This window comes from Plectropomus leopardus, chromosome 11, assembly GCF_026936395.1.
Source record: "Plectropomus leopardus strain MGB_pleo_1.0 chromosome 11, ASM2693639v1, whole genome shotgun sequence".
Taxonomy (NCBI): Eukaryota; Metazoa; Chordata; class Actinopteri; order Perciformes; family Serranidae; genus Plectropomus; species Plectropomus leopardus.
In genome coordinates, this window is record NC_142186.1 from 32426361 (window position 1) to 32450768 (window position 24408).

At 36.2% G+C, this 24408-nt stretch overlaps 4 protein-coding genes across 4 annotated transcripts; all 4 read left to right on the forward strand.

Moving 5' to 3' along the window:
* Positions 1-2345: 2345 nt before the first annotated feature.
* LOC148188315 (putative C-type lectin domain family 20 member A) lies at positions 2346-5128 on the forward strand. The gene is made up of 5 exons (XM_088084893.1): positions 2346-2382; positions 3175-3579; positions 4350-4691; positions 4800-4888; positions 5039-5128. The coding sequence occupies exons 1-5, from the start codon at positions 2346-2348 to the stop codon at positions 5126-5128; spliced, it is 963 nt and encodes a 320-aa protein (XP_087941019.1).
* A 1650-nt stretch (positions 5129-6778) lies between these two features.
* Positions 6779-12343, forward strand: LOC148188316 (secretory phospholipase A2 receptor-like). The gene is made up of 6 exons (XM_088084903.1): positions 6779-7034; positions 7460-7509; positions 9434-9838; positions 10143-10484; positions 10591-10679; positions 10842-12343. The coding sequence occupies exons 2-6, from the start codon at positions 7473-7475 to the stop codon at positions 10929-10931; spliced, it is 963 nt and encodes a 320-aa protein (XP_087941029.1). The 5' UTR covers positions 6779-7034; positions 7460-7472; the 3' UTR covers positions 10932-12343.
* Positions 12344-12729: 386 nt separating this feature from the next.
* LOC148188317 (secretory phospholipase A2 receptor-like) lies at positions 12730-18419 on the forward strand. Its single transcript, XM_088084904.1, has 6 exons — positions 12730-12830; positions 13765-13814; positions 15285-15689; positions 16113-16454; positions 16561-16649; positions 16742-18419. The coding sequence occupies exons 2-6, from the start codon at positions 13778-13780 to the stop codon at positions 16811-16813; spliced, it is 945 nt and encodes a 314-aa protein (XP_087941030.1). The 5' UTR covers positions 12730-12830; positions 13765-13777; the 3' UTR covers positions 16814-18419.
* A 356-nt stretch (positions 18420-18775) lies between these two features.
* LOC148188318 (macrophage mannose receptor 1-like) lies at positions 18776-23070 on the forward strand. Its single transcript, XM_088084905.1, has 6 exons — positions 18776-18880; positions 19702-19751; positions 20337-20741; positions 21128-21469; positions 21576-21664; positions 21777-23070. The coding sequence occupies exons 2-6, from the start codon at positions 19715-19717 to the stop codon at positions 21846-21848; spliced, it is 945 nt and encodes a 314-aa protein (XP_087941031.1). The 5' UTR covers positions 18776-18880; positions 19702-19714; the 3' UTR covers positions 21849-23070.
* The last annotated feature ends 1338 nt before the right edge of the window (positions 23071-24408 follow it).

A 24408-nucleotide genomic window follows, 5' to 3' on the forward strand; every position in this document is an offset into this window, starting at 1 on the left:
ATGTAAAACAGAAAAAAGGCTAAAAAGTTTAAATAAAGAGTCAATAAATTAATAAATACAGTTCAATTAAAAGCTAGACTAAAAAGGTAGGTTTTTGGTTTAAGTTAAAAATTATCGACCCCCCTCCTCCACTGTTTGACAAAAAAGACGCCTCTCTGTGAGTTTTTGCACTAACTTTAGCTCATGAAAAACAAAATCTGTGACGCACACTGTAATGTTTTAAAATGACAAATGCTAATCGTTGTTTGACCTGAATTTGTAAAGCAGATGTAAAAAGGGCTTAAGTATGAGTGACGACCTAGTTCACACACACACACACACACACACACACACACACACACACACACACACACACACACACACACTTACTGACCTTAACTAGGCCAAAGAAAGCCAAAGGCAGCAGCAGCAGACACTTCAGAGCCATTTACATTAAATTTTACTGGCTTAAATAAGAAGTCACCTCCAAAAGATTTGCTTGTTAATCTCCTGTCTTTCGCTGGCTGTAATCCGCTGCAAATTATGTTTTGACACACAAATCGATTCATTCAAATGCTCCTGCGTATGTTTTTGATGAGACGCTCCATTTTACCCTCGAGATACTTGCACTCCGGACCCAGAGGGGGCAAACCCCAGTTTTCCGGCAGAGAACCGTGACCTCTGACTCCGAGGTGCTGACTCTCATCTCGACCGCTTCACACCTGGCTGCAAACCGCCCCAGTGCATGCTGGGGGTCATGATGTGATGAAGCCAACAGAACCACATCGTCTGCAAAAAAAAGCAGAGATGCAATTCTGAGTCCCCTAAACCCGACCCCGTCCTTGCCTTTTTAATTACTTGTAAATTAAAACTTGTGTTTTTAGAATTTTGTTACCTGAGACCTGCTCCCTTTAGGGAATAAGATCTCGTCACCATGTCGCACCTGCATGTTTCTACAGTAGCCCAGAACGGACAAACCAAACACTGGCTCTAGATGGTTTGCATTTTCATGTTGGTAGCTGCTGGAGTTTCAACACCTTTTTGGAAAAATACACTTATTTTTTTTTTTAGGTGAAATGGCTTTATTCAGTGTTTTTAACTGATGTAAAACACCAGGTTGGTTTGTTTTGGAGAGGAGCGCTCTGTCAGCGCTTTTGGTGCACAAGCGGGATGCCAAAAACCACCTTCTGCGTCGAGCGGGAACGCAGCTGGACGGCGTCAGATGAAAATGCGTTCGACCAGAACAGGTGGCTTTGGTATCATACGTTGGCGGACGGCCTGATGGTGTCAGGGTGTGTCCACATGCAACAGGCAGCGTCACTTGAGAGCGGGGCTGCATGAAACAGTTTTGTAGATTTAGAATTTTTTTTTTAAAGCTATGGAAAAATGCCCAATATCCATAATTATCTTAATTATATATTTAAAAATATTTTACAGAATTGTTTTTTTAAATTATTTTTTTCAAAGTCATTTCCTTTTCTTTTTCTTTTCTTTCTTTTTTTAAACTCAACAAAGCTAAATGAATCACAAAATATTTATGATGCAACCAACCTCCAAAGGAAGACACAGAACCAAAGATAGGTTTTGCATATTAAAATATTGTCCGCCTCTATAAGTGACTCGAGTAGGTTGTAGCCATCGTTTTCTGTCTATGCATTTTTGGAAGATTCGCTGCAAACAGTTTCGCACGCAACAACATTCAAAATCTGGAATTTAAACTGGTAAGTACATTTTATTTTTCTATTGCACTTTTTACAATATTCAGTGACTGCATAATGATAAGGGCCGAATAATTATCCAACGGTTTATTTCAGGGTTCAGTTTCCAGCATTTGAAACTCGTCTCATTTTTTTAAATCAGAAAATCTGATGCACTGATTGATTATTCGTACGTCAAAATTTGTTTAAACATCCCACCAGAAACTGGGGCAATGTTAAATTATCTAAACAACCTGTAAACATATGAATGTTCAATTCAAACTACTATATTTTCACGGGGAGCAGATCTTAAATATATATTTGATCATATGTTGAAATGGTATTGATATTAATAATATATATTTATGTGTGACCTTGAGACTTCCTCAAACCTGTAAATCACCACATATAAAAATACAGAAAAATGATCCCAGTAATAAAAAGTGCACCACTAATATATCTTTGTACCTAATTTTTCTTGTGTTTTAAGATGCCTCCATGCAAAACTTATGAAGTACATATTTCAATTTAGCATTTTTTCACATTTGTCCTTTTCTCCATCTCTATTGTCATTGCAGCTGTTCTAACTTTTCTTTATAATTATTCCTAAAGTTTGATGATCTTAAATTTTTTTTTTTTTTTTTTTTTTTTTGCAGAAAAAAAACAGGAATGGATTGTTACGTGACTGTAATTTTCCTCTTCTTGGGTAAGTTCAAGTTATTTACATAACTTCATGTATGAAATGTGTTTTTTTAATTTAATAAAGAAGCTAGTTAATTAAACTTCAGTGACTAATGCAGAAGGAATAGGATTAAATAAGTTTGCACTACGTCTCACTCCTTTTCAAATATGTAAACAAGTCATCATCATGTTTAATAATTTCTTTTGCTTCATGTTTTTCATTGTTAATATATTTTTCGGTCTGTCTGCTTTTGCATAATAATTTCTCTATTTCCCTTTTTACATGTTCAAAATAATCAAATATTTAATTCATTCAAATGACTCACCTAATGTTAAATCTGCCCCTCTCATCAAGAGAAGAAAAAACAAAGTCTGCACATTAAATCATGCTGCCATGAATAAAAATTAAAAATAAAATTACCACCAAGGTGACGTTTCAGGCTTTCATCCGTCTGATTCACATCAATTCAAAACAATTTATTTATTATTATTTGTAAGGCACTCACAGTAGTGTGGTTAAAAAAAAAAAAAAAAATTATATATATATATATATATATATATATATATATATATATATATATATATATATATATATATATATATATACATAATAACAATGACATAAAAATGAAATGAAATGGAATAAAGTAAATAAATAAATAACTGAATAAATAAAATAAAAATAATATTAAAAATGTGTTGTGCAGACTTTGTTTGTCTTTGCTTGTATTATCTTGTACTATCTCTTGTCAGCACCTATGTTGTTGTTGACTGGATGTGCAGACTTTTGTGAATTAACCCTCTCATGCACCCTCAGGACTGAGCCTCGGCTCCGGCTCTCACTTCCCCCTGTGGGAGTATTACTATGTCGACTTGGAAATGAGCTGGACCGACGCTCAGAGTTACTGCAGAATGTATTACAGCGACCTGGCGACCTTTGAGAGCGCGGATGATCAAAGCAGGCTTCAACCTGCTGCCCCCGATACATGGTTTTGGATCGGACTGAGTGATGACCCAAAATCCTGGAAAGGAATCATGGGCACCGACGCCAACTCCTGGAGGTGGACAAGGACCGGTGAAACGAGCAAAACTGGTTACCAAAACTGGGATGGATCCCAACCAAATAATCATTATGGAAAGGAGGGCTGCGTGACAATGGCCAGGAATGGACGATGGATGGATGCGCCCTGTGACGAAATCAGGACTTTTGCTTGTTACAGTGGTAAGAAAAGATCACAGCTAATACTTTTCAGGTGCATCTCAGCTCCCCTTGTGAACTTGCCTGGGGCCATCAAAGGCTGTTTTTACACCAAATTTAACAACTATTTTCATTAATTAGTACCTGTGCCACAACACAAAAAATAATTTAATCCAATGGTTCCTAACTGGTCCGGTCACTGGATCCAGATTTCTCCTTAGTGCGATTAGTCCAAGGTCTGCAGATAAGAGAAATGATCACATGTTCATTTTTATTGGATAAAATGTAAATAAGACGCAGGCTAAGAGCACGATAAAATAAAACATATTGCAAGAATGTAGTGAAATTAGTTAAAACCAGGATGTTTAGCACATTTGAAGGCATTGAGGGCTTAGCTGAGGGCCCGAGGGTTGGAAGGTAGTGATTTTTTTTTCCTTTTAAAATTTTGGGTAATTTATAAATACTTTAGGGGAATTTTTGTTTTCAAAATTTGGGGCATTTTTTTTTCTTTTTTAGAATTTTTTTTGGTATTTTTTTTTTAAATTAGCAATTTTCTTTCACTCTGAAATATTTTGTCTTTTTTTTTCTCAGGAAAAATTTTGCAGTTTTTTAAAAAAGAAAACATGCCTTTCAAAGCGAGAGGCCCGCCGAAATGAAAATCACCAAAATGATACCTTCAATCACACCCAGAAACTTTAAAAACAGAAATTCAGTCACTCTGTAGCTTTGGGGACAGTGAAAAAAAACCCAAAAAAACTTGACTTTTGCACTGGCTTCCTTTTTTTCTATTGCAGAGATAAACCAAACCCAGAAAACCTTTTTTTTCATCATAAACTCAAGAACGTGGCCCGATGCCCGCGACTACTGCAGAGAACACTACACGGACTTGGCTTTCATCGAGAACAGTGAAGAAAACGATGAGGTCTTTTCTGTGAAACTACACAATTCTGAGGTTTGGATTGGTCTGTACCGAGAGCTGTGGACTTGGTCCGACAAGACCCGAAGCTCCTTCACATCCTGGAAACACGGCAGCCCAAATAACGAAGGTCTTAACCAGTTCTGCGTCAGTCAGAACTCTGATCACGAATGGGAGGACGACGAATGTGGGCTGATGCAGCCTTTCATCTGCCATCAAGGTGCTTTTTGATGACAACACTGATAAATTATGTTGAGTTTTATCAGTGAATATTCAACAGTATCTGTGTCTCTTTGTTTTACTGCTGCATGTTTGTTGTGTTGCTCAGTTTCAAAATTTAAGACCTTGGTGAAGATGACATTCGAGACTGACGCTGACTTTACCGATTCAGCTACTAACACTCAGATCCTGCAGCAGGTACAACTTTCTTTCTTCCTCTTATTTATTCATTTTTAATTTTTTCTTTTAAGATTTAAAATGAAAGAGATATTAAGAATATGATGGTAAATTACAGACAACAGACGAGTGGAGGAAAAAATAATGAAATTTGTATATTTTATTTCTCAGCTGGATGCAGTGCTAAAAAGTCTGGGAAGGACTGACGTCAAGCTGCAGTGGACGATTCAGCCCAGAAAACAAGAGAAACTGATAAAATGATTTTGTTGTGTTTGTGTAAATCAAATAATTTGTGCGTGTGATTACTAGTCAGCTAATGCAGCATGAGAATATAATATGAGATAATTAGATTTTTAGTATTCGGCTACAAATTGAGTGGGAGATTTGTCAACTATGTAAGCGACAAATGGCCAAAAAATGGTCCTAATAGCAGAGTTAAACTGATTTAATAATCTGCAACTATTTTGATTATGTATTAATCACTTTATTAAAAAAACAAACATTACACAGTTGCAGGTTCTCAGATGTTAAGATTAGCTGATTTTCTTTGCACAATGTGTGCTGAAACTAAAGATTTTTGGGGTTCTGGTCAGACGAAGCAGGACGTTTAGATGCATCAGCTGCTATTTTTATATTTTAACCTTTTGAAACCTAGATTGACTTGTTATTTCATTATTTATTTGAGCAAAAATGTCAAAAAAAAAAATAGAAAATGTCTAGTTGAAAGTGCCATAATTTTACTTTTTTTTTTTTTTTTGCTTTTCTTTTTGTTTGTTTCTTATTTTCTTTATTTTCTTGTAATGTTTTCACTAATTTCTTGCTAATTTTTGGACCACATCTTGTTGAATTGCCCATTTTTCTTCCTTTGTGTGTGAAAGACCAAACCAAGGTTTGGCCCAGGTCTCAAATGGTTAAGACTGAAAAATTAATAAAATTGATAATGTGCAACCGAATGAATAACAGATCTAGTCATTGGTTGCAGTTCAGCTAAGAAATGCAGCCCCGTTGCCAGATGAAAATGTTGACATAGTACATTTTTGCAAACCAAGTAAAACTTGCATTTTCATATTTCATACGCATCATATCAACTTTCCTAAAGTGATGTTTTAATGCAAGTTGACTCTGACATTGTGACACTTTGGCAAGACGGCTGCCAAGCTGCAGACCGCCGTTTGAGACCAACAAACAACAAAACCTGTTGTGATTTAGCGAGCCATTGCTGTGTTTCAGCTGCTCTTTAGGCACCACACATGGGTGTTTTGTAGCAACCTGTCAGCGGGGATAATGCCACAAAAAGCCACTGTTTATTCACAACAACATTTCTTCTTTTCCTGCTAGGATTGTGCCTCCCAAACTGGGTATTTTAAGCCAAAATATGTTTTCTTAACCATAACCAAGTGGTTTTTGTGCCTAAACCTCACCACGTTTAACTTAACAGTGTTGGCACATAAAGTTAGAAAATGAGTGAGTGTGTTGAAGAAATGGTAGAGTGTGCGTTTTCACTTTGCATGTACCAATAATGAAAAAATAATGTAAAATTTAAAAAAAAACAATTGCTGTTAATCTTATGGCTATTTTTTCATTGATTACACTTTTGTTGTTGCTTGTTTGCTGTCCGTGTTTTGTTTTTTTCAAGTAACTATTCTGTCTTACTTTTTTATTGTACTGAAACTTGTAAAGTTTCTCACTGACTGACTGTTACCGCCAACTTTTGTTAAAATTTCTTGTTTTTAGACGTGTTAATATATACAGAGGAAACCACTGATAGTGTTTACATCTGTTAGGATCAGACTGATCGTGCTTTAAAAAATATGCTTTATGAATAAACTTGCCTTACTTTGCCCCCAAGTGGCCAAAAACCCCAGTTAATGCAGCAAGGTCGCAAAACATGTTGAAAAATGAAATAATTTATATTTATGCTGAGAAGAGGCTGATGAGATTACCTCAACAAATTAGACAAACCTGCCAGGAGAAGGACACTTAAGATGCAACCAAAGAATGACTTTGATCCAGAGGCAAACTTTGCATATTAAAATGTTCTTGAGCTCTACAAATTAGCCAAGCAGGTGATAGTCATTGTTTTCTGTCTCTGCGTTTTTGGAGGATTGACTGCAAAGTGTTCGGATCTCAACCTTTTAGCATGATTCAGAAGCTGGAGGTTAAATTTGTGAGTATACTTTTAATTTTTCCATTGCATTTTTACAAAAAACTAGGACTGCAGGGGAATAATTATCCGACTGTTTAAGAGCCGAGGGTAGATGATGAGTTTTGAAACGAGCTTTTAAAACTTTTTGATGTTCGTTTGTATTTGTTAATACTGAAATAAATAGAATCTGAATTGTTTTAAAAATCTGAAGTGTTTGATGGTTTGCAGGTCAAAAGATGTTTAAACATCACAACAGAAACGACGGTGCAAGTCCCAATTTTATCAATGTGGTGAAAACTCAGTTTTATATTTGACCTCTGGACTTCTCCGGACTTGCAAATCACCAAATCATGAAAACTGAGCAAAAACAGTAAAATATTAAGAATTATAGCTTTCAAAGTTTGGTGTTAAGTTTTGTTGTTTACTTATCTTCTTCTTATTTGCAGTAAAAAATCAGAAATGGATTGTAACATGACTCTGATCCTCCTCTTCTTTGGTAAGTTCAAGTCATTTACATAACTTCATGGACCAAATGTGTGTTTTGGTTATCAGTTCACGCTTACTACACCACAGTATTGTAATCCTATCATGCAGAACAAAAAATTCAGAGAGGTAACTTGTGTTCACATATGGTGTTTATTTCGATTACCATGTTTAGGAGTCATTTTTCCCTCATCACAAACATGAACTGTTTCATTTGGTGAGGACTCGAGGAAATTTGTCGGAGGAGTGAAGTTTTTAAAACCATTACGTGTAAATTCTGACAGAGTTGTTAGCAGGAAAAGAGATTATACATGGTTAGTTCTGCAAACTGAATTTGCATCATCTCACATCTTTGCATATATTTTGTTTCTAATCTCGTCACATGAAACGCTCAATCTGTGAGCACGCAAAAATCCAAATTATGAGTTACTGTGAGTATTCTGTCTTTTTTTCATTACCTTTCTGAAACGAAATTGACTTCCTTATTGAAATAATGACATTATTTCAGTAATAATGACCAGCTTTGCTGTCATCATTCATATGGAAATTCAACACTGTTCAGCATAACATTATTGAAGTGAAAGAAATTAAAAGTGATAGTTATAAGGTAATGCCAGCCCAGTCCTCACACACCGCCACTTTGACAATACTTTCAGCATACGATCCCAAAGCCAGAAGGCACCTTTTGTGTCCACATGCTGATGCTGATGTGGTCAAAGACACCAAAGGACATCTGGATGACACCTGCCACATCAGCCTGAATACATTAATGTAGTTTAAGACTGCAGCTGCCCAAAACCTGCCCAAGATTTGGGAGCCTGCTAAAACCATCGTGATGATGACGTTCTGTTTAGCTCTCCGCATCAGTCCGAACCATAGACTGTATGTAAAGATGGACAACATGACAGCTCCCCAGAGTGTAACTTTTCCATCTCGATCGCCCCCTGGTGTCTGACTGCAGTATAGGTCATGAAGCCCGCCGCTCCATGTTAGTGAATGGGACATTAACCAAACTAAAACTCAAAGTAGACGGCAAACAAATTTTTCCCAAAGATGGTTTCTGACACTAAAGGTAGTTCACATCGACCTGATGTTTGTTCAAGTGTTTGTTTTTAAGAGAAGTTTGGTTTTAATGAGTTATTCAATTCTAAAAAGAAAAAAAAAGGGAAAAAAGAGGATTTTTCCACCATGATTGACAGCTGTGACAGCCAATCTTTGCGCTCGCATTCAGTGGGGCTGCTCACGATTGGTTGGACAAATGTTTTGGCAGGTCCACTGCAAAGCAGCAACATGATGAATTGGGATGAGATCGTGTCGGCAATAGTTGAGAGGATTTAATGCCATTGAGTAAAGGTATATGTTGTAAATTTGTACAAACAGTTTTTGTGATAATTTTTATTGCTTTTGCATGGCAGAAGCCCCCCTTTCCTTGGCGTCCCTCCACCCAAAAGATCTCCATAAACACAAATTTAGGAAAATCTTAAGTCTTTATTGAGGATGAAATAATTCCATCATAGCCGTAAATCATATATGCATAGTTAAACAATAATTTGTGTGTATATATACACATACAAACTTGCACATGCACATACATATACATGTTTATACAAATACATATATCTTGCATATATTCCAGATATGCTGGTTCAGAATTATACCGATGACTAGAAAACGTTTATGCTCTAACTAACAGGTCATTTTTAATGATTAAACTGTAGTTAGTGTCTCCGCACAGGATAAGATGCATTCTACGTTTTCTGTTCTGAATGCAGGAGTGAAAGCTACATCAACATTTAACATTTTTGATAAAGACAGAACATTTGTAGAAACATCTTTCCATTTGTCTGTTTTTCCTCTTTAAAACCATTTTAGTTAATTTTCAATTCTGTCCAGTTATGGACTGAAATTTAAACTTGTCCTCTCTCATCCACCCTCAGGACTGAGCCTCGGCTCCGGCTCTCACTTCCCTCTGCGGGAGTATTACTATGTCAACTTGGAAATGAGCTGGACCGACGCTCAGAGTTACTGCAGAATGTATTATGGCGACCTGGCGACCTTTGAGAGCGCGGATGATCAAAGCAGGCTTCAACCCACTTTCTCCTATTCATGGGCATGGATCGGACTGCATGATGACCCAAAATCCTGGAAGGAGAACATGGGCAACGACGCCAACTCCTGGAGATGGTCAAGTACCGATGAAACCAGCAAAACTGGTTACCAAAACTGGGATCCGCCTGATCCATCTAATAACAAAGGACAAGAAAGCTGTGCGATAACTAACTATCGGGGAATATGGTACGATGCGTCCTGTCAGTCAGCCTGGACTTTTGTTTGTTACACTGGTAAGAAAAGATTTTTGTTTACTTTCTGTTTGCTTTTGTTTACTTTTTTCTCAGTTACATGAATGATGCTTTGCAGGTGCATCTCAGAGCTCGTCGTTGACTTGTCTGGTGCCATCTAACGCCATTTTTACACCGAATTTAACAATTATTTTTATTGATTAATCCGTTTTTGTGTCTATGATTTTGAATTTCTTGATCAGTTATTTAAATTAAATCCACCTCGACCCGCCCTCACTATGAGAAGCTGTGACTCAGCAGCAGAAATAATTTATTATCACACTGGCTTCCCTTTTGTCTATTGCAGAGATAAACCAAACTGAGAAAACCTATGTGTTCATCTCAAGCCCAAAAACGTGGTATGCTGCCCGTGACTACTGCAGAAAACACTACACGGACTTACCTGTGATCGAGAGCAATGAAGAAAAGAATGAGGTCATTTCTGTGATGCCGCACTTGGCTGATTCTTGGATTGGTCTGTACCGAGTGCCGTGGACTTGGTCTGACAAGACCCAAAGCTCCTTCACATCCTGGAAAAGCGGGAGCCCAAATAACAATCGTGGTGATGAGTTCTATGTCGCAGAGAATCCCAAACATGAATGGGAAGATGGCAGATGTCGGGTGAAGAAACCTTTCATCTGCCATCGAGGTGATTGTTCACTGCAAAGCAAAAAAATATATTTTGGGTTCTGTCCATTAAAATTAACAGTATGTGTCTCTTTGTTTTGTGGCTGCATGTTTGTTGTGTTGTTCAGTTTTGAAACTGAAGACCACGGTGAAGCTGATGCTTGAGACTGACGCTGACATGACCGATCCGGCTACTAACACCCAGATCCTGCAGCAGGTACAGCTCTCTGTCTTCCTCTTCTTCTGCTTTTTCTTCATTTTATTTTATTTATTTATTTTGAAGACGTAAAATGAAAGGATGAAGAAAATGATGGGAAACTACATACTCTACCTGTGCAGAAAAACAAAATGTCTGTATATTTATTCTGTTTCTCCTCAGCTGGATGCAGTGCTAAAAAGTCAGGGATGGACTGACTTCAAGCTGCAGTGGACGATTCAGCCCAAAAAACAAAAGAAACTGATAGAATGAGTTTGTTTTGCTGTTAATCAAATAATTTATGCACGTGATTCCTAGTCAGCTAATACAGCATAAGAATATAATATGAGGTAAGTAGCGGTTTTTGTGTGTGTGATTGGCTATTCATTGAGTGGTGATATTGTCTATATGTAAGCAACAAATGGCCAAAAACTGATCCAATAATCTAAAGCTATTTTGATTATATATGATATAATAACTTTATGAAACATTACATAGTTTCAGCGTCCGTGTATCATCAGTTCATTCAATTATTCAATTCCATCTGGATAACCAAAAACAACAACAAGTAACAAAAAATGAGAATTTCGTTTTTTTTCCTGTATAAATGAAATATTGAAAAAAATGTTTTCTTTTTATCTTATTATTAAGGAAATGAAAACAAAGTAAGTCAATTTTACGTTGTTCTGTATTTTGTGTTAATTTTTAGTTTTTATTTCCTATGGTATCATTGGATCCACGCTTCGTCCATGCTCCGCCAGAAGAGTGATGCGCAGAGTTGAGCATGTGACGGTGGAAAACATTTCAAAAATATTTTAGGTCCTATGGTCATCATAGCCAAGTTATTATAGAAATTTCTATAAGTCAGTCTGTTTTTAGTGGTGTATATTCAAACATTTGTCTTTTAAGTTTAATTCTGCATAAATAATCATAAATATAAAATGGCTTGTTCAATTGTAACCAAACTTGGTGCACATATGCGGATGGTTTGTCTGAGCTTCGCCAAGCAATCTTTGGATATTCTGTCATTAGGGGGCGCCACAAATGCCAAAAGTTAAGTTAAGTTGCAAAAAATTTTGATTGTTTAAAGTGGGCATGGCTTATCTCAAGGCATATCACATTTCAACCTTAAAACAACCCAATAAATCACCATTTTCTTCAGCATATAAACTGACGTGTGACAGCAGTTTTCCTCACTGCGACCATTAGACAGTTCAGACGTCCGTCACTCTGAATCTTCCTGTTTCAGAAGAATATTCAACATGTGTAAAATAATACAAAACTCAACTAAAAAAAACTTTATTCAATTCATAATTTGTACCCTCTGGACATGCTGCTAGGTATTTTTTATGCTTGTTGATACACAGTGACCAGTTCATTTACTGAGTGGTGAGATGTTTATTTTTAATGCAAAGAGTTAAGAGTTGAAATCGTACTTTTGACACTTTTCACACAGTAGCACTATTTGTGTATACATTAATAGACATGGGTTTCATTCCAGATCTTGACCAAAATAAAAATTAAATACAAATGTCATGTACCACATGTTTGCAGGGAAGGTGATCGGTTACATCTAATGTTTTTGAAAGAAGATTTATATTTGTAACAGAGCATATAGAGTTTTGTTTCTTGTCAATTAGATAAAGATACAAGCATTCAAATGCTGGCAGTCTGTTTGGATCATAATAAATGCCTCTTGTGGCTTTAATACTTCTTGTGTTTCTTCTTTTACTGTGTTTATGTTTAGATTAAAGCACTTTGAATGGCCCTCTTTTTGAAACGTGCTGTGAAAATAAACTTTTCTCAATCCCAGTTAATGCAGCAAGGTTGTAAAATATGTTGGAAAATGAAATAATTTATTTTAATGCTGAGAGGAGGCTGATGAGATTCCTGCAACGAAAAAGATATAAATAAATAAGGATAAAACATTTTAAATCAACAGTACTGTCATGTACGATCTGACAGGAGAAGGACATTTAAGATGCAGCCAACCTCCAAATGACGACTTTGATCCTGAGATACACTTTGCATATGAAAATGTTCTCGAGCTCTTATCAAATTAGTCAAGCAGGTTATAGTCATTGTTTTCTGTCTCTGCAATTTTGGAGGATTGACTTCAAAGAGTTCGGATGTCAACCATTTAGCATGATTCAGAAGCTGGATTTTAAATTTGTGAGTATACTTCTTATTTTTACATTGCTTTTTTTCCAGTAATCAAGGACTGCAGGAGTATAATAACTGTTCATGTAAGAGCTGGTAGAGGGTGAGTTTTGAAATGTGCATTAAAAACTCGCTGATGTTCTTTTTTCTTTTGTTAACATTGAAATTAATCATTTAAGACACCTCTCACAAGTATTTAATCTGTAAATCCTGAGCAAATTGATGCAGTTTCTTTCAGACACATCAGAAAAAGGTAGCTATTTGATAAATGTTTCACATATAAGTAGATTTAGATTTTTTTTAAGGTATGGAAAAATGTCTATGGAAAAAGTATGATTATAAATATCAAAATTACGTATTTAAAACTGTTAAAAAACAATATAATATTTTACGCACTTTTCCCATTCCATTTGCATGTTTTCTAGTTTTATAACTTTCTTCTACATTTATTTAAATTTCTTATGTATTTATTTAATGCATTTTCAGATCGTTTTCTTGTGCTATAAACACAATTTCTTGATATATATTTTTTTTCATTTCTTTTGTTTCTCATTTCTTCCTCCCATGTTTTTGTGAGACATCAAGTGATGCTCAGGTTTCAAAGGGTTAAATAGATGAAATCTGAAACATTTTAAAAATCTGACCTGTTTAATGATTTGCTGGTCAAAAGATGTTTAAACATCACAACAGAAACTAGGATAGGTTTTGAATTATTTAAATGACTTTTGAACAGATGAGCGTTTCATTTCATTGACTATTTCACACGAAACAGGCACCAATTACACATCAAAGTGGTAAAACTGAACTCAGTTTTACATTTGACCTCAAGACTTCTTTGGACTTGCAAATCACCAAATTATGAATGCTAAGCAAATTCAGTAAAATAATCCCATGAATAGCTTTCAGTGCTTGGTGTTACATTTTCTTTTCTTCTTTTTATTTGCAGTAAAAAATCAGAAATGGATCGTTACGTGACTCTGATTCTCCTCCTCTTTGGTAAGTTCAAGTCATTTACAAAATTTCATGGCCCATATGTGTGTTTTTGTTTTCAGTTCAGGCTCACCCCTCCACAGTATTGTAATCTTGTTGGATCACAATAATAAAAAAGGCCTAAAGATAAAAATTTCAGGCAATTCGAAATAGCCAAATGTTGCCAAACTGTCATGGAAACACGTTTGTTTGGCTTTTATCGGTCACATGATGGTGACTATGGCTATGTGTTTGTCAGCAGGAACTTGAAAGAGGTGTTATTGCATTGCATCACTTTTCAAATGTTGAGCGGATCATCCAGAGGTTTTGAATCCATAATTCCTGTGAAATCATGGACTATCACCTCCCAGAAATTCCTCATACTTGACTGCTCCCACATATAAGGGGCTTGCTTCTCCATTTTTGCAAGCTTAACACGCCTATGACGTCTTCCATTGGAGATAATGACGGCTCGTGCGGTGGCTGCAATAAAAATTAACCTGATAATGTTTTGAACATCCATCGCCATGGTTACTGGAGTGTTTTTGCAAGAGGAGGTCGCTTAACATCACTCAGTGGAAACCCATTCACCACAGTTTTGTTTTATTCATTTTATTGAAAAAATATCTCTTAATTTTTGCAAAAATCTGTAATGAAAACCCGCCTACTGTTTCAGAAATACTGGCCAGCTTGTCTGTCATCATTCAGGTGGAAATTCAACATTGTGTAGCCAACGTTAATGTAGTGAAAAAAATAAACAGTGACAGTTATCCAGCCCCTTCTTATTCAGAAGTCATCAAATACTGCCACTTAAACAGTGCTTTACACGTACGATGCTGACGGCATCAATTCAGAACGCGGGCGGACAGAGCCGTTCGTGGTGCTATTTTACACCACTGGATGGCCAGACAGCACCTGCCACAGCAGCATGATACGTGGATGGGCAGCGTCAGTTGACGGCGTGGCTGGACGAAACCTGTCACGTCCACATGATACTCCGTGGATGCTACTGGATAGCATCAGGTTGAAATGCTGTCTGTAACAACGTATGAGGAGCACGAAGGCACCAATAGAGCAGGCGGGAGTGGTGGATGGGTTCAAGAAAACTTCAAACTTTTACATCCAGTGTTGGCATCCAAATGTAATTGTTTTTTTTCTCCACCTTATCATGCGCCTCCATCCCCTAATCCTAACTACTCGTGTTAACATTTTAGAGTTGGTTGCTATGTTCTTGTGTTGTTTCCACATAACTGCTTGCAACGTCGTGGCACCTTGGACGTCAACATGCAGAAAAAACGTAATATGAAAAGTCCACTGCAAAGCAGCAACATGTGAGGACTTGGGATGACAACTTGTAATTGCTTGGATTAGTGCTTTTGTGTAAAGATATTTGTTGGAAACAAATGTTTTTCTTCCTCTTTGAACCCTTTAAAATTGTTAAAAGTCTTTCAAATTACTCCCTGAAATTTAAACTTGCCCTCTCTCATCCACCCTCAGGACTGAGCCTCGGCTCCGGCTCTCACTTCCCTCTGCGGGAGTATTACTATGTCGACTTGGAAATGAGCTGGACCGACGCTCAGAGTTACTGCAGAATGAATTACGACGACCTGGCGACCTTTGAGAGCGCGGATGATCAAAGCAGGCTTCAACCCACTTTCTCCTATTCATGGGCATGGATCGGACTGCATGATGACCCAAAATCCTGGAAGGAGAACATGGGCAACGACGCCAACTCCTGGAGATGGTCAAGTACCGATGAAACCAGCAAAACTGGTTACCAAAACTGGGATCCGCCTGATCCATCTAATAACAACGGACAAGAAAGCTGTGCGATAACTAACTATCGGGGAATATGGTACGATGCGTCCTGTCAGTCAGTCTGGACTTTTGTTTGTTACACTGGTAAGAAAAGATTTTTGTCTACTTTCTGTTTGCTTTTGTTTACTTTTTTTTTCTTTTTACAAAATGTCTCAGTTGCATGAATGATGCTTTGCAGGTGCATCTCAGAGCTCGTCGTTGACTTGATGATGCGATCTAAGGCTGTTTTTACACCGAGTTTAACAATTATTAATCAGTTTTTCCGTCTATGATTATGAATTTCTTGATCATGGAAACAAATTCTCATTTTTGAGGCCAGGATAAAAAAATCTTTGTTCTGTCTGAAAACTCAAAGATGTTCAGTATGAAGAAATTTTACACAGTGTGCAAAAATAGCAAGTTATTTAAATTAAATCCACCTCGACCCGCCCTCACTATGAGAAGCTGTGACTCAGCAGCAGAAAAGACAGTTTATTGTTACACTGGCTTCCCTTTTGTCTATTGCAGAGATAAACCAAACTGAGAAAACCTATGTGTTCATCTCAAGCCCAAAAACATGGTATGGTGCCCTCAACTACTGCAGAAAACACTACACGGACTTACCTGTGATCGAGAGCAATGAAGAAAAGAATGAGGTCATTTCTGTGATGCCGCACTTGGCTGATTCTTGGATTGGTCTGTACCGAGTGCCGTGGACTTGGTCTGACAAGACCCAAAGCTCCTTCACATCCTGGACAAGCGGGAGCCCAAATAACTATCGTGGTGACCAATTCTGTGTCCTGGAGAATCCCAAACATGAATGGGAGGACGACAGATGTCGGCTGAAGAAACCTTTCATCTGCCATCGAGGTGATTGTTCACTGCAAAGAAAAAAAATATATTTTGGGTTCTGTCCATTAAAATTAACAGTATGTGTCTCTTTGTTTTGTGGCTGCATGTTTGTTGTGTTGTTCAGTTTTGAAACTGAAGACCACGGTGAAGCTGATGCTTGAGACTGACGCTGACATGACCGATCCGGCTACTAACACCCAGATCCTGCAGCAGGTACAGCTCTCTGTCTTCCTCTTCTTCCTCGTTTCATTTTTGTTTATTTATTGCAGAAAAATGAAAAGTATGTATGTTTTATTCCTTCTCAGCTGGATGCAGTGCTAAAAAGTCAGAGGTGGATTGACTTCAAGCTGCAGTGGATGATTCAGCCCAAAAAATGAGAGAAACTGATAGAGGGATTTTGTTTTGCTGTTAATCAAATAATTTATGCAGGTGATTGCTAGTCAGCAAATACAGCATGAGAATATAATACGAGGTAATTAGGGGTTTGTGTGTGTGTGTGTGTGTGTGTGTGTGTCTGTGTGTGTGAAAAACTGTCATGATTGTAGAGTTAAATTGATCTAATAATCTGCAACTATTTCAATTATATATGAATCTCCATCCCTTTATAAGATCATCCAATTCCATCTGGCAAACTTTAAAAAAAAAAACCAAAAAAAAAACCAGAGAATTTCGTTCCCTTTTTCTCTAAAAACCACATATTAAAAGAAAAAATATATGTTTTCTCATATCTGCTTGAAAGGAAAAATTGAACAAATAAGGAAACAAAAACAATATAAGAAGTCAAATTTACATTCTAACATTTATTTTCTTATTTCTCATTGTGTCATTTTGCTGCGACTCTTCGTGCACGCGCCACCAGAAGAGTGACGCGCAGAGTTGAGGACATAACGGTGGAGAATATTTCAAAAATATTTAAATGTTTCATAAATATTTTATGTTGTGTGGTCATCATAGCCAAGGTATTACAGAAGTTTTCTTTAGTTATGTTATTCTTTAGTTTCTTTAAGTTATGTATTTTCAAACATTTGTCATTTAAGTTTCATTCTGCATAAATAATTATAAATATAAAATGGCTTATGCAACTGTAACCAAATTCGGTGCACATATGCAGATGGTTTGTCTGAGCTTCGCCAATATCTCATAATCAGCCACAGGGATTCGTATGAAATTTGGGTTGCAACATTTCGGGTCATGACTTAGTTAGTGCATGAAATTTGGTAATGACTGTTTAAAGTTGGCATGGCTTATTACAAAAAAATTCAAGGCATGTCACTTTCTAAACTTAAAAAATCCAAATAAATCACCACTTTATCCTTCAGCATATAAACTGAGGTGTGACAGCAATTTTCCTCACTGTGACCATTAGTCAGTTCAGACGTCCGTCACTCTGAATCTTCCTGTTTCTACCCAGTTGGTGTGAATTGTGACGGCTTAAAATTCTAAATGTCTTAATCTGTGCAACTTTATCAATTCCCAAACCAAAATTCCCAGTATCCTGTGACAAATATTCAACATGTGTAAAATAATACAAAGTTCAACTAAAAAAACTTTATTCAATTCATAACCCTCTGGACATGCCACTAGGTACTTTTTATGCTTGTTGATACACAGTGACCAGTTCATTTACTGAGTGGTGAGATGTTTATTTTTAATGCAAAGGGTTAAGAGTTGAAATGGTACTTTTGTCGTCCTGCTCATGCTTTTCCAAAACATTTGACACTTTTCACACAGTAGCACTATTTGTGTATACATTAATAGACATGGGTTTCATTCCAGATCTTGACCAAAATAAAAATTAAATACAAATGTCATGTACCACATGTTTGCAGGGAAGGTGATCGGCTACATCTAATGTTTTTGAAAGAAGATTTATATTTGTAACAGAGCATATAGAGTTTTGTTTCTTGTCAATTAGATAAAGATACAAGCATTCAAATGCTGGCAGTCTGTTTGGATCATAATAAATGCATCTTGTGGCTTTAATACTTCTTGTGTTTCTTCTTTTACTGTGTTTATGTTTAGATTAAAGCACTTTGAATGGCCCTCTTTTTGAAACGTGCTGTGAAAATAAACTTTTCTCAATCCCGGTTAATGCAGCAAGGTTGTAAAATATGTTGGAAAATGAAATAATTTATTTTAATGCTGAGAGGAGGCTGATGAGATTCCTGCAACAAAAAAGATATAAATAAATAAGGATAAAACATTTTAAATCAACAGTACTGTCATGTACGATCTGACAGGAGAAGGACATTTAAGATGCAGCCAACCTCCAAATGACGACTTGACCGAATGATAATTTTTGCATATGAAAATGTTCTCGAGCTCTTCAAATTAGTCAAGCAGGTTATAGTCATTGTTTTCTGTCTCTGCAATTTTGGAGGATCGACTTCAAAGAGTTTGGATCTCAACCATTTAGCATGATTCAGAAGCTGGATTTTAAATTTGTGAGTATACTTCTTATTTTTACATTGCTTTTTTTCCAGTAATCAAGGCCTGAAGGAGTATAATAACTGTTCATGTAAGAGCTGGTAGAGGGTGAGTTTTGAAATGTGCATTAAAAACTCGCTGATGTTCTTTTTTCTTTTGTTAACATTGAAATTAATCCTTTAAAACCTGGAGCGACATCGCTTTCATATAAGTAGATTTTGAACGTCTATGGAAAAACTCTGTTTATGAATATCATAATTACATTTTTAAAAATGTTAGAAAAATTTTATATTTTAAGCACTTTTCCCATTCCTTTTGCATTTTTGCTTGTTTTATAACCTTTTCTATATTTATCTATTAATTAAATGCATTTTTTTAATAATTTTCTTGTATTTTAATTGTAATGTAATTTTTTTGTCATTTCTTTTGTTGCTCATATTCTCCTCTCATGTTTTTGAGAGAAATCAAGCCAGTTTGCTCAGTTTTCAAAGGATTAAATAGTTGAAATCTGAATATTTTTAAAAAACTGAACTGTTTGATGATTTGCAAGTCAAAAGACAATTAACATTATAATTGAAAATAGGAGAGGTTTTGCATTATTTAGATAACTTGTTAACGTAATAGCTTTAAATTTGAATGGCTTTATTTTAGATGTGGCAGGTCCCAAATACATGTCATTGTGGTGAAAACTGAACTCAGTTTTATATGTGAAGTCTGGACTTCTTTGGACAAATCACCAAATCATGAATACTGACCAAATACAGTAAAATAATCCCAAGAGCAGTTTTCAGAGTTTGGTTTTATATTTTCTATTTACTCATTTTCTTCTTATTTGCAGTAAAAAATCAGAAATGGATCGTTATGTGACCCTGATTCTCCTCCTCTTTGGTAAGTTCAAGTCATTTACATAGTTTCATGGACCAAATATGTGTTTTGGTTTTCAGTTCAGACTCACCACGTCACAGTATTGTGATTGATTTATTTATTTCATAGCATATTAATGAACATCAGTATAAAAAACAAATGTGAATATGCCTGAGTTAGCATGACTGCTAATTTACATCCATAATGCCTTGGCAGGTAGTAAACTGTAAACTGGATGACATAAAGTGCATGGTGCAAAGTACTTCATGTGCAGAGAATAGAGTTAAACGTGTCGGTTTCGCACACAACAGTAATTCGAGAGTGTTAAACAACATGCAGCATCACGCCACCCTGAACATCAACGGCAGACGCAGAAGGACACCTAAGGCGTAAAATACAGACACAGCAGTCCACTGCAAAAAGTGTGATGACCTAGGATGAGAACATGTTAGCGCTAGTTTCTTGGATTTAATGCTATTGTATAACAATATTAGTTGGAAATTTGTACAGACATATTTCAGTTTTTTTTTCTTTAAAAGCCTTAAATTGTTTCAATTCTTTCAAATTACTCACTTAATATTAAACCTGCCGTCTCTCATCCACCCTCAGGACTGAGCCTCAGCTCCTGCTCTCACTTCCCCCTGCGGGAGTATTACTATGTCGACTTGGAAATGAGCTGGACCGACGCTCAGAGTTACTGCAGAATGTATTACGGCGACCTGGCGACCTTTGAGAGCGCGGATGATCAAAGCAGGCTTCAATCCACTTTCTCCTATTCATGGGCATGGATCGGACTGCATGATGACCCAAAATCCTGGAAGGAGAACATGGGCAACGACGCCAACTCCTGGAGATGGTCAAGTACCGATGAAACCAGCAAAACTGGTTACCAAAACTGGGATCCAAATGAACCAGCCAGTAGCCATGCAAATGAAAACTGTGTGGGAATGACCACTCATGGACGATGGTATGACGCGCCCTGTCAGTCAGACAGGTCTTTTGTTTGTTACACTGGTAAGAAAAGATGATTTTTTTTCACAATGTCTCAGATGCACAAATGATGCTTTGCAGGTGCGTCTCAGAGCTCGTCTTGCACACGATTGGCATCATCTAACGTCATTTTTGCACGGAGTTTAACAATTATCTCCATTGATTAATCAGTTTTAGTATCTATGATTTTGAATTTCTTTGTAAGTAAAAATATCTTATTTTTGAGGCCAGGATAAAATCGTCACAATGTTTGCCTGAAAACACAAAGATATTCAATATGAGGAAATTTTACACAGTGTGCAAAAATAGCAAACTAGTCAAATTGAATCCACCTCACCCGCCCTCACTATGAGAAGCTGCGACTCAGTAATGGAAATAATTTATTGTGGTTTGCCTTTTGTCTCTTGCAGAGATAAACCAAACTGAGAAAACCTATGTGTTCATCTCAAGCCCAAAAATGTGGTATGCTGCCCGCGACTACTGCAGAAAACACTACACGGACTTAGCTGCGATCGAGAGCAGCGAAGAAAACGATGAGGTCTTCTCTGTGATACCATCCATGGCTCGAACTTGGATTGGTCTGTACCGAGTGCCGTGGACTTGGTCCGACAAGACCCAAAGCTCCTTCACATCCTGGACAAGCGGGAGCCCAAATAACTATCGTGGTGACCAATTCTGTGTCCTGGAGAATCCCAAACATGAATGGGAGGACGACAGATGTCAGCTGAAGAAACCTTTCATCTGCCATCGAGGTGATTGTTCACTGCAAAGCAAAAAAATATATTTTGGGTTCTGTCCATTAAAATTAACAGTATGTGTCTCTTTGTTTTGTGGCTGCATGTTTGTTGTGTTGTTCAGTTTTGAAATTGAAGACCACGGTGAAGCTGATGCTTGAGACTGACGCTGACATGACCGATCCGGCTACTAACACCCAGATCCTGCAGCAGGTACAAGTCTTTACCTTTCTGTTTCTTGAAGACGGGTTGGGAATAATGGGAAATTACAAAGTTTGCTGGTACAGAAAAATAAATAAAGTCTGTATATTTTATTTCTCCTCAGCTGGATGCCGTGCTAAAAAGCCAGGGATGGACTGACGTCAAGCTGCAGTGGACGATTCAGCCCAAAAAATAAGAGAAATAAGAACTCACTGAATCACACTGCATTTTAATTTTTTAAAAAATTTTATCTCCAAACCTACAAAATTACATAATAATTTTTCTGTGTTGTTAATTATTTTCCTGTTTTTTCTCTTTTTCTTTTTTTAACTGTTGTTTTGTCCTTTCCTGGCCAAAAGTAATGCTCCGAATTAAAATATTAGTAAATCAATTTTTTAGAAAATGAGAGTTAAGTAGCCAGTTAAGATATTGCTTATTATTATATTGATTATTATTATTATTGTTTTTATTATTACTACATGTTTTGTTTTTGTATTTTAGCTTTCTGTATTTCTCTACTCGCCAGTTTTGTTTCTGTTTTATTCTTTTGATCGGTAACTCGCCCTTGTCCTGATTGAGCTGAACATTTTGATGTTTGAATGACGTTTCTCAATCGAGAAATGTTGAGGAAGGTGAGCGAAAAACGAATTGAATGCTTGCAGCCCAATCAGGCTTTTTGTTGCGTGTTACACATCGGTTAGTGTTGTGGTTAACTGTGAGCAATGAATAGCAAAAAAATCATTTGGTTTGCATGTACCAAAAACAGCCTTATAGCAGATTAATTGAACTGTTTTTTTAATTGCTGTGTTTATTTTATGGCCGTGTGTCTTCATATCGAGGATTGTTTGCTGTGTGAGTTTTTTGGAGTTACTCTGTTGTCTTACTTTTTAATTGTACTGACACCTGCACTAAAAATGCCTTGTACACAGTACTTGGTGAATTAAGTGTCTTACTAACTGACTGTCACTACCAGCTCTTTTTAAAAATGCTCTTGTTGTTCATTTTATGACCTATTATTAAGTTGTCTCTTGCCCGGACTGATTGATTGAAATTATACTAAATTTGCTGGGAGGGTTTTAAATGTTGTGTTTTATCGAAATTTCAAAAATATCATTTAAGTTTTGTGCAAATTTGTAACTGAAACCCAGCTAGTTTGTCTGGACAACTGTTACATATGACAATTATTTCAGCTGCATTTAAATTGCTATATTTCAATAAGTAGCACCAAAGTCGATATGTACTCACTAAAAGGTCATCTTCACTCCATGCAAATAAAGGCTGAGCTTGGACTTCCACATCTTTTGACTTGCAAATGAACAAAGTCATGATTATTCAACTTAATTGTTAATTACATATCACTATATCTTTGCACTGAATTGTAAAAGTTGCCATTAAATTTTATGAATTTGATGCACAAACTGTCACTGTCACTCACTGATTACATTTACATGCACAGAATACTCCAGTTTTTACCCTTATTCCCAAAGAAGCACAATATTCCCACCACAGAGTTTAAACAGCTACTTAAAAATAACATTCAGTTCATTTTCTCATTACATGCAGCAGAGCGTACTCTGATTAACATGCCCTTTTCATTCGTCACATCAAAATAAAAAGTAGAACTTCCTCAGCAGCTTGTTGTTTTGCGTCTTTGCATAAAAATAGGATGTTTTCTGATCGTATGAGCACAGTCCCTCTTTCATTCCTTCAACCACCTTCTTCAAAAGGTCAGCACTGTAGTATTTGCATATATAAAAAAATATGCATGAAGTTTAAAAGTAAAGTAGGTAAATGTTGACCAGTTGGTTGCTTAAAGGCTCTCTGCAAATGGTTGCAAAATATTTTTTGTGCAGAGAGGAGGCTGATGAGATTATAGGAGAGAAAAAAAAACTTTTTATCATCAACAGTGGTCAGTGAATGGTCTGTGAGGATATTTATTGTGCAACCAACCTATAAAGGAGGCGTTTGCATATGTAAATACGACCAGCATGTATCTCTCAAACACGTGTAACCAATGTGTTCTTTCAATACATTTAGTGCAAAGAGTTCAGATCTCATCCAACAACATTCAAGAGCTGGATTTTAAGCTTGTGAGTGTACTCTTTTATTTTTCCATCACACTTTTACAGCAAACAAAGACTGCAGGGGAATAATTATTCATCTGTACATTTACGGGATGAGTTGTTGTTATTGGAATTGTAATGTACTGTGAGGCACGTATTTTTGGATTTCTAATCTTTTACAAACTAGTTTACACATTTTTTTGTTACATAATGCACATATTTTTACGTTTACACATATAGTTACATGCAATTTTATAAACTGTAATTTGCAAATAAGAATATTTTCATGTTTCTAAACATTTACATGCTAATTTATACATTGCAATGTAGCTTAAGGCACATATTTTTCTAAAATTTAACATTCATTGTAAAGAAGCATGATGCAAATATTTATATATTTTAAAACTTTACATACTAGGTTATGCATTGTACTGTAGCATAACACATATTTTTATACTTCTTAAACTTAATGTACTAAGTTTTACATTGTAAAGTAGCACATGCTTTAATATTTCTTAAACTTAAGATACTAGTTCATACATTGAAATGTAGCACTTATTTTAATATTTCTTAATTTTTATATACTTGTTTATTGTAAAGTATCATGAGGCACATATTTCTAGATTTCTAAAACTTTAGTTTATACATTGTAATGTAGCATAATGCAATTATTTTATTTTTATAAAACTTTAC